A 12,242-nucleotide genomic window follows, 5' to 3' on the forward strand; every position below is an offset into this window, starting at 1 on the left:
GCTGACCATGACCCTGGCAGGCTGACCATGACCCTGGCAGGCTGACCATGACCCTGGCAGGCTGACCATGACCCTGGCAGGCTGACCATGACCCTGGCAGGCTGACCATGACCCTGGCAGGCTGACCATGACCCTGGCAGGCTGGCCATGACCCTGGCAGGCTGGCCAGGACTACTATGCTGGCCATGACTACTATGCTGGCCATGACTACTATGCTGGCCATGACTACTATGCTGGCCATGACTACTATGCTGGCCATGACTACTATGCTGGCCATGTCCATTTTTTGTGACTGTAGACTTAAAGCAACTCTGTCACATAAATAAAATTCCAGCTCTGATGAAAAGGAATCTCCATCCAAACTCTGTTCAGACTGCATGTATGTCGATCTGCTGTGTCCCCTGCTGTACTCAGTGGATCTTCCCGCCATAAACCCATTTCACTACATGACATAGTAATGACGTAAGCTGTGGCTGGAAGAACCATTGAGTACCACGAGATCGACTCTTTTACAAATGTTGGTTTCTCCACAGACTTCTGCTGGTGGGTATTTATTTTTTTACACCTAAAATGGATATAACAACACACCTTTAATTATATTTTTAACAGACCAAAGGGGAGCAAGTAAGACCATTTTATTGTTCTGATTTACATACACTTTACGTTATGTTTTAGAAACGCATGACATTCTGACTGTGTGATTGGTATTTGGGCGATATGGAGACGTACAGTGTCTTACAGCCGATCAACCTGCGTTAGTGCATTCTGTAGCAAGTCTCTTATTGGCGTTCTGTTTTGGTTTGAGTAGTCATTTGCTATCTGGTTTTAATGTGCCCTTGTTCCTCCCAGTTCTACAATTACAGTAAAACATTTCCATTGCAGAGCTGAGTAGTCTTTGAACATGAATTACTACTTCATAATCTAAATCGTTTCCAATTCTACAAGGTAATTAAAACAGTTGGGGCTCCAGAAAATGGATCCACATATTTGTAGTCCTCCATTTTCTTTTAACTTTTAATAGTGAAAATTGGTCATAACTCTGGATTAAACATTAATTAAGACCCTGAACATTTTTTTAGAGAGCTTATGCTTGCGGGACTGGTTACTTTTAATTATAAATAAAGCAAAGATATTTGTGTACTGGGGATTTTGGTGTAAGTGCAGTTCTAATTGGGTTATAGCAGCTGTTATATTTTTTTCCTGATGATGGTAACAGTACTGAATGAGTTGTATATTCTGCTACTCCGTATTAGAACTTGTCTGAAAGTAGACGAGTATATAATCGATTATTGTAGGCAACAAGAACAGATGATGCAGTTTTATTGTCTACACTCCTTATCAGTCAAATATCAGGTATTCTGTAACTAATGAAATGCTCGTAATTCTTTTCCTAGTGTAGGAGATGTATTTAAAGGAATAATGTGCGTGTCACAGCTGAGACAGACGAGCTAGTTTATAAAAATTGACGTAGAAAAAGCTACTTTTACCCAGTCCATGTCCTTGTTTTCATGTTCACTGTGGGACACCGCAGACCTCTGACACATTAGCTGTTCTTTAAGAATTATGTACACTAAGGAAGGATAAAGTTTTCTCTTGTATCCTTTGTGTTGGTTATCAAACGATAGAATCTTCTTGGGTGCTAGAAATTGCTCCTTGTAAAGTTGACCTGTGATCTATTCTAATACCACCCCACATCCTAAACTTCCTGCCCCAGTTTACTACTAAATGACAAAAGAGAGTTTGCAATAGGGATGCACCGATACCAAGTACAGTACTCGGTACAGGTACAGATACTTTTCCAGCTCCAAGACTAGACTGGAGAAAAATTCAAAAGTTAGGAGGCAGCTGTCATTTGTAAGGAGCACACGGAGCACCTGGGATGTGTACATCTCTGTTTTAATGTATGATTTTGTGTATATATATATATATATATATATATAATGCGCCGATACCATTTTTGCAAGTACTGATACTCGTCCAAGTACTCACAGATAAAAGCACTGGTTCACTTTTGTTTGTGGTCATAGTTTTTCTAAAACAATACAGACGAATGATTTCAGGACAGTGGTGGAGCGCCAGAGCCAGGTCCCAGCTGCAAGCGCTGCAATCCTTGTAGTTCTCATGTAAATGCCAAGTATCGGCACTGGTATTGGTGCATCCCTAGTTTGCAACACTTGATTTTTGAACAAATTGCTCCTTTTGGGATCCATCTGATTCTGGTTACACTACCAAATCTTGAGGTATCTCAGTCGAATGGGAGGATCAGTTTTTAGGATGCGCTGCTGATTAACTGGCTATGTCTGTATGTCGCTCCCCTAGTCCATTTCGGCAAAGATTTCTCACTTGGATCCTGACAGTTTGGTCACCTGATAAGTACTGGAAGTATGCCGGGGAAGCGATTTTTTTTTTTTTCTTTTTCAGTGTAGTTTAAGTATTTAGAGAGACACTGATTTTTCCCATAAGGGCAAATTGACAATGTCTTTGTTAAAACATCACATTCTTCCCTCAGCCCACTGATGCTTATGTCTCCAATGATCCCCTGTCTCTCATTCCTCCGTTGTAATCAGCACCATAATACCCATTGTTAGTTACCAGTGCCTAGACGCAGCAGTGATGTCGCCCTCTTTTTCAAATCAAGTGCTTGGACCTAGCGATTGGCCCCAGTGTCTCTTTAGGCTGCTTGTACCATTTGAACATACTGCCATTAGACTGTAGGTCAGCTTAAAGACACTTTTTACTAAAAAAAAAAAAGGTCTTGTATCATTTTAGTGGTTAATTGTACCATATCTCCTCAGGTAAAGAAGCTGCAGTCAATTTTGAAGCCAATGATGTTGAGGAGGTTGAAGGATGATGTGGAAAAGAACCTGGCACCCAAGCAAGAAACCATTATTGAGGTGGAGCTGACCAATATTCAGAAGAAATATTACCGAGCAATTCTGGAGAAGAACTTCACATTCCTGGCCAAAGGGGCCAACCAGCATAACATGCCTAATCTCATTAACACCATGATGGAGCTCCGGAAGTGCTGCAATCATCCATACCTCATCAACGGTGAGTGTGGCATGCAGACCACTTGTTTTTAAAGTTTTTATACATTCCATCATATCCTTGGAATAACAGTATAAGTACTGCCACCTAATTGCTTTTTATAGTGTTAAAATCTTCCAGCAAAAAATGTGGACAAGGCTACCTTGGGCAAATGTTTGCCAGAAAAATATGAATAATACATTTAACAAACTCTATTTTTAGAAGTCCCATATGTGGCCCGTGGAGCCACAGGGTGCCTGTGCAGCCTTCCTCTGGGGTACTCTACTGGGCATGTGCCCACCATGTACTTTCTACTGGTGGGCACTGAGCTGGCCACACACTGCTTCTGTAGTACTACATGGGGGGGGTGGGGGGGTTCAGACCTCTGCACTACTACACAGGGTCCCTGCTTCTGCCTTTAGAGTTGGGACACAAGACCCCCTCTTTATTATTGTGCCATGATCTTCCACATCACTTTTATCTTTACGAGTTATAGAAAGCAAGGTGGCAGCTGCTGCTTTCTAGCTGTTGTAAAACTGAAAACATATGGCATTTCCCAGTTAGGCAGTTTGCTTTTGGCTCAGAGTTCAGCAATAATATCCAGTAGTAGTAAATCAACTTGGACTTTTTTTAATAAAAGTTTCAGCATACAAGGCTCCTTGGCTTTTTTGATTGGAAATTCTTTGGCATTTAGAGGAAAAGTGTTATGTTGGCACATATAGTTGCACGAATAACCTCTCCAGTTTTACTTTTTATAAGTGATGTGGCACTTTTTACTTGTCTATATTTGTGTTGAATGTAGAGATTTGTAGATTTATCCACTAGAGGAAGGGTAGATTGCTCACTACCTCCCTGCTTGGCAGCTATGAACTGATAAGATATCAGCCACACAGGGAATGCATTGTTTTTTTATGGGTCTGCCAACTGATAGCTTGCATTGGGAGATAGAGCAGGAAAACACAATCATTGTGTAGCACTGCAAAACTGGAAAAAAAATTTCAAGAATCATTGCAAAACCAGTGGTTTGGTGGTGACATGTTTGAATAGTGACATTTCTTTGAGAACATTTGGCAAGGCCAGTTGCGTTTTGATTTACTACCATAAGATAATCCACCAAGCTTTGTTTGCAAGAGCAGTTATCTTTTTTTCTTTCACTTGCGTTGAAAAAACATTGCCTAACTCAACAACCCAATGTGATGATGAGGTGAGAAACGGCTGTGTGAGTCTGTGTGTGATGGGGGCCGATCCTTGCCTTTTTTTCAGAGAAAAGGGAAGGAAGGGGCTCTTTTTTTGCAATACTGTTAATTATGCTGATGACATCACAAACAAACAGGTTTGAGGGTTGGCAGACGTCTCTGCCATCATTCTAGGTGAGAAGTCTAATCTACTTTTAAAGTGCATGTGCTCATTTTTACCCAGGTTTAACTCAGTTATCAGTGCCGTCTGACCTTACTAGTGAAATTATACCTAGATCTGTGTAGTTGGAATGTGTGTCACCTTCTGTTTACTTTGTAAATTGTAATAGAGTTCCAGGACTTATTCAAAGAGACATAGTCAGTAACCGATTTCCCTTCACTGACTTCCCTTATGTGTCAGTGCTTGGTTCTGAGTGGCTAATCAACAGGCCAGAACACTATCACATTACGGGGGGGCCATGACATCATGTCCTTTAACACGGGCATTTAAACCAGTGGAGGGGCCAGCAGGGCAATGTGGCTTGGTAAGTATACATTCCTGGGGAGGGAGAAGTTAAGCAATGTGCAACCACTGTCACTTTTCCCATGTGCCTATTAAACCTGCTGAAAATATCTCATGGTCTAAAAATTCTACAATTTCCCTAGGTGCTGAAGAAAAGATTTTAGAGGACTTCCGCAAGAATCATAATCCAGACGCCTCCGATTTCCAGCTCCAGGCAATGATTCAAGCGGCAGGAAAACTTGTGCTGATTAATAAGCTATTGCCGAAACTCATTGCTGGAGGGCACAAAGTTCTCATCTTTTCCCAGATGGTTCGCTGCTTAGACATCCTAGAGGATTATCTCATCCAGAGAAGGTGAGTCACCTCTAGTGATGTGTACAGAAGGAAGGGATGAGTATAGTGTGAAATTGGCTGTAGATTTTTGCCTCTGTAGAATCTTCAGTGGTGGTTAGTGGAAAAATGGACAAACGTTATCTTATTTGAAAAAGGTGTGAATTGGAGGCACTCAGGAACGATGAGGAGAGACTGCTGTCAGCTACTGTTCCCCTGCTGGACGCCGGCTGCAGCGTTCTGTGCCCCCTTCGATTCCCGTTGCTTCTGCTGATACAGACGGGAAGAGCAGTGGGAACACAGACTGCAGCATGCAGCGGGCTTCCAGTGGAGAGGAGAGTGGAAGGAGCAGAGCTCCAAAAGCCCCACATTTATATTTTCTTTGTAAATGTAGTATCTACTTATAGCTGTGGTTTTTTTATTTTTTTTGTTGTGTATTTTGCCTGTTGCCTTTTAATAATTCTTTGATGTTACAGGTATACTTATGAGCGAATCGATGGAAGGGTACGAGGTAACCTGCGGCAGGCAGCCATTGACAGATTCTGTAAACCAGACTCTGATCGTTTTGTATTCCTGCTCTGCACTCGGGCTGGAGGTCTGGGAATCAACTTGACAGCTGCCGACACTTGTATTATCTTTGATTCTGATTGGAACCCTCAGAACGACTTGCAGGTAATATGCGGTGACGTGGTGACAACATGGGATCATTTATGTGGTGGAAATAAATTTGCTCCGAGGGCAAGTTTTCTGACCTGTAGCATGAAAAATGTTGGCAGGAATTTGGCCGGTGTGGCTTGCACACTTTCCTCTTCCCAGTTATGTGTTTCATTGCGCTGTATGAAGGCCCTTGGTTTTGAAGAAAGACTAGATGAACTGAATTTTTATACTTTAAGAGATGATACATGGGGGATATTAGAGGAACTGGATGCTTTTCTAAATGCACAAATTCTAAATGGCTGCTAATATTTATGAGAAATAACATTTTAGATTGGTTATCCAGGGAGTATCCAATTCCCTTTGGGGATCGGGAAGGAATTTCTTTCATATTAGAGCAGTCTTTATAATGGGTTTTTGTAGGTTTAGTGTTCTGAGGATTTAAGTTTTTTTGGGGGTTTTTTTTTTTCTTCTCTTCTTTGGTTGAACTCTCCTACCTCCTTTTGTAGTTGCTGGTCCTAAATTATTCCTCTGTCTGTAGTGCCCTGTTTTCTGGGTCTTTAAAGACATGAATTAGAATTTTTACATTGTTTCATTTCTGTTGCCTGACTTTTTTTGACTTTTATGTTCTGTTTTCAGGCCCAAGCACGTTGCCATCGTATTGGTCAGAGCAAGGCAGTGAAAGTGTATCGTCTGATTACAAGGAACTCTTATGAGCGGGAGATGTTTGACAAGGCCAGCTTAAAACTAGGTTTGGACAAGGCAGTTCTACAGGACATCAACAGGAAAGGAAATACTAATGGGGTATGTTTCTTGGATTACTCTATCGCTAACACTATACGCTCAAAGTGTTCTTTGCGAAGAAGAACTTTGATATTGACCCATTCTGCTGTCCATGGCGTAAATAACTGTATTGAAGATGAGAAATTACCTGTTCGCCCTCCGCACTTTGTGGTTTAATCTGCTGGCCCTACGTCTCTACTATACAGAGGGTTTCAGCTGTGTCTGAATGCACAGTTTTCCAAACAAATGGGTCCTTTATGCAATAATTATCTTCCTTTTTATAGCTGTATCTTCTTAGCAACATATGTATTCATTTATGGTTGTATTTGTAATTTTTAAAAACAACATTGTATAAGATGAAACACCTCTTCAGTTTGTGTTTTATAATTGAGAAGTTTTTCCAGTTCAATTGTCTTTCTTTGGATCTCCTGTAGGTGCAACCGTTGTCCAAAATTGAGGTTGAGGATCTCCTCCGGAAAGGAGCATATGGTGCTCTGATGGATGAAGAGGATGAAGGTTCCAAATTCTGTGAAGAAGACATTGATCAAATTCTGCAGCGTAGAACACAGACCATCACTATCCAGTCTGAAGGAAAAGGCTCAACATTTGCCAAGGTAATCGTGGAGGAAGATGATAAACTGCCACACAGAGGGTCCAAGTTGTCACACTCACATTTTCAGAGGGTTGGGAATGATCAAAAGCTGATGAGATATGATAAAGTCACAAACATTTGCCCTTTGGTAATGAAACACAGTTATTTCTATATTCTTATCCATTCGAGACAATTCCCTGACACTGTTTGCAAAAAAAAAAAAGGCTCAAAGGTTGTTGTCCTGGAACTATTTAATTGTAATTCAATTTGCTTTTTTATTGTATTGAGTTGCAAAGTAACTAAATTTTGCAAGAGTTGTATTCGATGGTGTTAAATGACGACTGAATTGTTAGACCACAATAGTAAGATACATCTGATGTGCATAACTTCTAAGAAGAAAGCAGAGCCTTTATAATGAACAAGCATGACTGCCCGTATGTAGATAAATAGGGGCTATATAGAAAAAGAAGAATTTTAAAACACTAATTGATAATAAAAAATTTAATTTACGGTGATCACACTCCCATGCATGTTTGTGGTAAGAAGAATACTTCCTGTTTTGGAAAGACAATCATAAGTAAAGGAAATATGAAGAAAATAGACCCCTGTCACTGGAACTTGTGATCCAATTGAATAATTTCACCTCAACCACTATTCTGGTGGCAGCTGTAGAATTTTGTAATATTACTTTCTGTCCTGGTTATAATGACCATCCAGACAAATCGAGAATCTCCCCAGAAGGCATTAAAAACTGTATGACTTCTCCCTGCTCTGTCCGCAACTAGACTATAGATACACTTAGGCCTGGATCACACCTGGGCGTTTTACAGTGCGTTCCTACGCTCTGTAAAATGCTCAACATGTGAAAACCAATGATTGCCTATGGGCATGGTTCCCACCTAGGCGTTTTACAGCGCCTAGGAACGTGCTGCAAAGCGCCCTATGCCCAAAGAAGTACAGGAGCTTATTTGGGGCGTATTTGCCGCGCGTATCCATTGGGATACAGCCAGGTAGCCCTCGGAAACGCACGTTTGGCGCGCGTGTTTTTACCGCGAATCGCGGTACAAACGCACATATTCGATACGCCTAGGTGTGAACCCAGCCTTAAGTATTTCCACCAAGACAATGGGCTTTATTTACTAAAGATAAATTGGCTATTCACAATGCAAGGATTTTTCCCTTCGCCTAGTGAATGAGATAAAGCTCACTTCCATCATCCAGTCATGTGCAAGCAAAAATGCTGGGGTTTTTAAAAAAAAAATTTCATTGTTCTTGATTGGGTATTCTTTGCAAAGTGAATTTTTACCACATTCAATAAGCTAAAAGATAATTCCCTTGCAAAGTGGGCAGCCTATATGCCTTTAGTAAATATGTCTTTGGCCATAACTTGCAGGACACCCCATTTGTAACATTAATATAAGACCTCAATTTTGGTTGAGCAACTGCTATTTTCTGTATAGTAATTGAATGCATAATCTGCTATATAGTTACTGGTTCCTGTTTCTCAGTTTGTCATGGTTATAAACAACAATGTGAATAAAAAATTTTTTTTTGGCCTTGCAATCAAAGCCACAAGTTGTGTGTTGTTGGCCATCTACAGGTACTGTTGGGGCCCATTCACACCACATCCTGATCATCTCCAGACCAGATTGTTTCCGGAACCAAAATGCATCCTAATGTATCCCTATGCTATTTCTGGCCTCTATTCACACCAGCACAGCCGTTCCAGACCAGAAAGATACTGCATGCCTCATTTTGTCTGGTCTGGAATGCACTGGAACGCAAAGAAATGCATCTAAAACACATACAAACGCACTGGAACACACCTGTAAGACAATTTTAAGTTGGAAAAAAAAAAAGGTTTCCGAACGCGGCAAAACGCAATGCACTGCGTTCCAGATCTGGTCCGGAAAATGGTGTGAAAGATAGAAGTACAAAACTGTATACTGAAGAGGTGTACAATTTCTTAAAGTCTCCTTCCTTCTACAGGCCAGTTTTGTGTCCTCTGGTAACAGAACAGACATCTCTCTGGATGATCCTAACTTCTGGCAGAAATGGGCGAAGATTGCCGAGTTGGACACAGATGCCAAGAATGAAAAAGTAAGCACATTTTTTGTAACAAAGTACACCTGCGCTTTGCCACTTATTAAATGCAACTTACCCTTGTGCTTACCTCATCTAGGATAGTTTAGTCCTTGACCGTCCCCGCGTGAGGAAACAAACCAAACATTACAACTCCTTTGAGGACGACGAGCTGATGGAATTCTCAGAGCTCGAGAGTGACACAGAGGAGCGACCGACAAGGTCACGGCGACTGAATGACAAAACACGCCGTTACCTACGGGCGGAATGCTTTCGAGTGGAAAAGAACTTACTCATATTTGGGTAAGTGGCCTCTGTTGTTAGGTGCCCCATGGTTTGGGAGTAGTTTTGAATAGGGCAGGGATTTTTAACCGGGGGTATCCTTACTCTTTGGGGGTAAGGTATCTAAATTATTCTCTGCATTTTTGAAACTGAAATCAAATTGCAGGATTGTTAATGTATCAGATGATATTTGAGCAACATTGTGAGTATCTGGATCTCGATTCCATATTTTGAGTGCATAAAAACAGCAAAAACCTCACTAGTTGTAGTTAGTCTTTTGTCAATTGTACATTTGTAATTTGCTCTTTTTATACAAACATGATAAAATCCTTAAAAGAGAACTATGGGGTAAGTATTTTTCCCCATAGTTCTCTTTAGGGTCATGGGAGGACATGTACTAACCTCCTCCCGTGACCCAAAGCTCAATATATAGCGAGCTATTGCCCGCGATATACTGAGAGCGCCGCAGCCGGGACAGATCCCAACAGTACTGTCGTGATCCACCGAGCTGTGACAGATCTAGAGGCAGAGCCAGCTGTGCCCGCCCTGTCCCCCCTCCCCCGTCCGTTCCTCCACTCCGCGCTGGAGGATCGGAGGGGGGAGTGTCACTGCTCACTGCAGGGAGATGGATCAGGAAGTGAACGGATCGGCTGCATGTTTCTGCTCTTTTCCCGATCTATTGAGCCGACCTGTGACAGCTCCTTTGTAACAGGTCGGCTCTAACTATGAGGATGAGTGGAAATCACTCACCTGATAGTTCTCCTTTTTAAATTTGCTTTAGCTTATCTGTACTTGGCTATTCATGTGTAAAGTAATATCAAGCTATTAACCTTTTGAAGCCATACTGGTATCTAACAGAATTGGCGATGATGATTTTGGCAGTCTGGTAAAGGTTGTATGAGCGCATATAGGTAATCCATTAGGGTTTGTAATTGTGAAGAGGTGAAGAACCCCTGGAATAGGCCATACTGTCCCATGCAGCTATTTCTGTTTGTGCTTTGGTAGTGGCTTTTTTTTAAAGAACAGGGTAGATGTGTTTAAAGCTTAAGTATTGGGTGCTTCTTTCTAATAGATGAGGTCAGTTTAATGCATGCTTTACAAGCACAGAATGTTTACTTGTTAGTTTGCATTGGATCCTGGAGTTCTCTTCCATGACAACTATTTTATCCATGCAGCTGGGGGCGCTGGAAGGATATCCTGACGCTGGGACGATTTAAATGGCACTTAAATGAGAAAGACATGGAGATGATCTGCAGGGCTTTGCTGGTTTACTGTGTGAAGCACTACAAAGGAGATGACAAGATCAAAAGCTTCATATGGGACCTCATCACTCCCATAAAAGATGGTGGAAGCAACCAGGCTCTGCAGAACCACTCAGGTACTAATATCTTTTCATTAATGTATTTGGCCAGCACGTTTGCACACTTTGCATTCCTCCCAGAGTATTGACTAAGAGCTAAAAATAAGTTGAACTCCATTCACAATATGAAAATTGGTTTTGCATATCCATTGACTGTGTAAACCTTAATGGTGCCTCTGGGATCAAGGAAAGCAGTGCATAAAGGGATTTTTTTTTCTGTCTGTCGGAAGCCTGATACCCAAGCACCGGAGGATGATTTCTGTTCCATCTGTGACAGAGCGGGCCTCAGAGCTTAACCGCATAATGTGCATGGAGGAACTTGCATCCAATTTACATGACAGACTTCATAAATCTATTGAAACATGAAGTACTTTGCTATATCACAACATTTCCAATCCTGTTGAGAATGATTTGGCCATGAGCAAAAGACATCTTATCAAGATGTTTATGACTGAGACCCATCGAATTGGCTGCCCTAACTTTATTCTTCAACCACAATTTGCAATCTAGACTCTACCTTTTACCACTTTGCTTTTCTTAGTTCACTTATCACAGTACACTGTTCTATTGTTGCCCCTCAGCACAACTAAGCCCCTGAATTGTAATGAATCATAATGGCTTGTGGGTGAGGGTCTGTAATTCATAGCCCCATTCTAGAGCATGGATACCCATTTTACGTGTTGGGATCTAGATTGTGTATTTGATCTTGGGCCTGCTGTGGTCAGTGTTCTTGTTCTTTCACATGTCGTTTTGTATTCCTTCGACAATTTCAACAAAACTATACTATTTAAAGTTAAATTCCAGGATTGATCTTTTATGGAAGTTTACATTAGTCCAAATTGATTAAATGTAAGTATCCATATCTGATATCTGGAAGGACCCTGGTGATGCTAAAATACATTGATAGCTGGTCTTTTCCGACTGCGGCTTCCCCTCTGCATACTGAACATAGGAAGTTGCTTGCTCGGCACCTCTGCCATTCAGGGAACACCTTGTATTTTCTTGTATCGGCGCATTAAGATAGAGAGTTTGATAACCTTGGATTGCAGTTATAGCATGTCATTCATTGAAGGTTGTAACACCAGAAGACTGAAGTAAGCCTGGTGCCAGAGCCTCTTTTAATGTCCGTATCTCTGTGCTGATTGAATTTTGTTGGATATTTAAAGGTTTGTCTGCCCCCGTTCCACGTGGAAGGAAAGGGAAGAAAATGAAGAATCAGATGTTATTGCCAGAGATCAAGAATGCTGATTGGCTGGCAAGCTGCAACCCAGAGATTGTCTTGCATGATGAGAGCTACAAGAAGCACCTCAAACAACATTGTAACAAGTGAGTAGATGTGGACAGATGAAGCAGGCATTTAAATATTCATTTTCATTCCTGATGCAGACATTGTTTTTTGGCTTTTTTTTTTTTTTTTTTTTATCATTTTAAATT

At 41.3% G+C, this 12,242-nt stretch overlaps 1 protein-coding gene across 1 annotated transcript in view; it reads left to right on the forward strand.

Moving 5' to 3' along the window:
- Window positions 1–12,242, forward strand: part of CHD6 (chromodomain helicase DNA binding protein 6) — a 60,506-nt gene that overhangs the window by 25,433 nt on the left and 22,831 nt on the right. The window contains exons 14-22 of the mRNA XM_018570659.1: window positions 2,796–3,051; window positions 4,869–5,079; window positions 5,532–5,727; window positions 6,349–6,513; window positions 6,927–7,106; window positions 9,074–9,184; window positions 9,267–9,469; window positions 10,624–10,826; window positions 11,975–12,134. Of these exons, the coding sequence (XP_018426161.1) occupies window positions 2,796–3,051; window positions 4,869–5,079; window positions 5,532–5,727; window positions 6,349–6,513; window positions 6,927–7,106; window positions 9,074–9,184; window positions 9,267–9,469; window positions 10,624–10,826; window positions 11,975–12,134 (1,685 nt within the window). The remainder of the gene's footprint in view (window positions 1–2,795; window positions 3,052–4,868; window positions 5,080–5,531; window positions 5,728–6,348; window positions 6,514–6,926; window positions 7,107–9,073; window positions 9,185–9,266; window positions 9,470–10,623; window positions 10,827–11,974; window positions 12,135–12,242) is intronic.

This window comes from Nanorana parkeri, unplaced genomic scaffold (genome assembly GCF_000935625.1).
Source record: "Nanorana parkeri isolate BGI_ZX_2015 unplaced genomic scaffold, ASM93562v1 scaffold1568, whole genome shotgun sequence".
NCBI classification, from domain to species: domain Eukaryota; kingdom Metazoa; phylum Chordata; class Amphibia; order Anura; family Dicroglossidae; genus Nanorana; species Nanorana parkeri.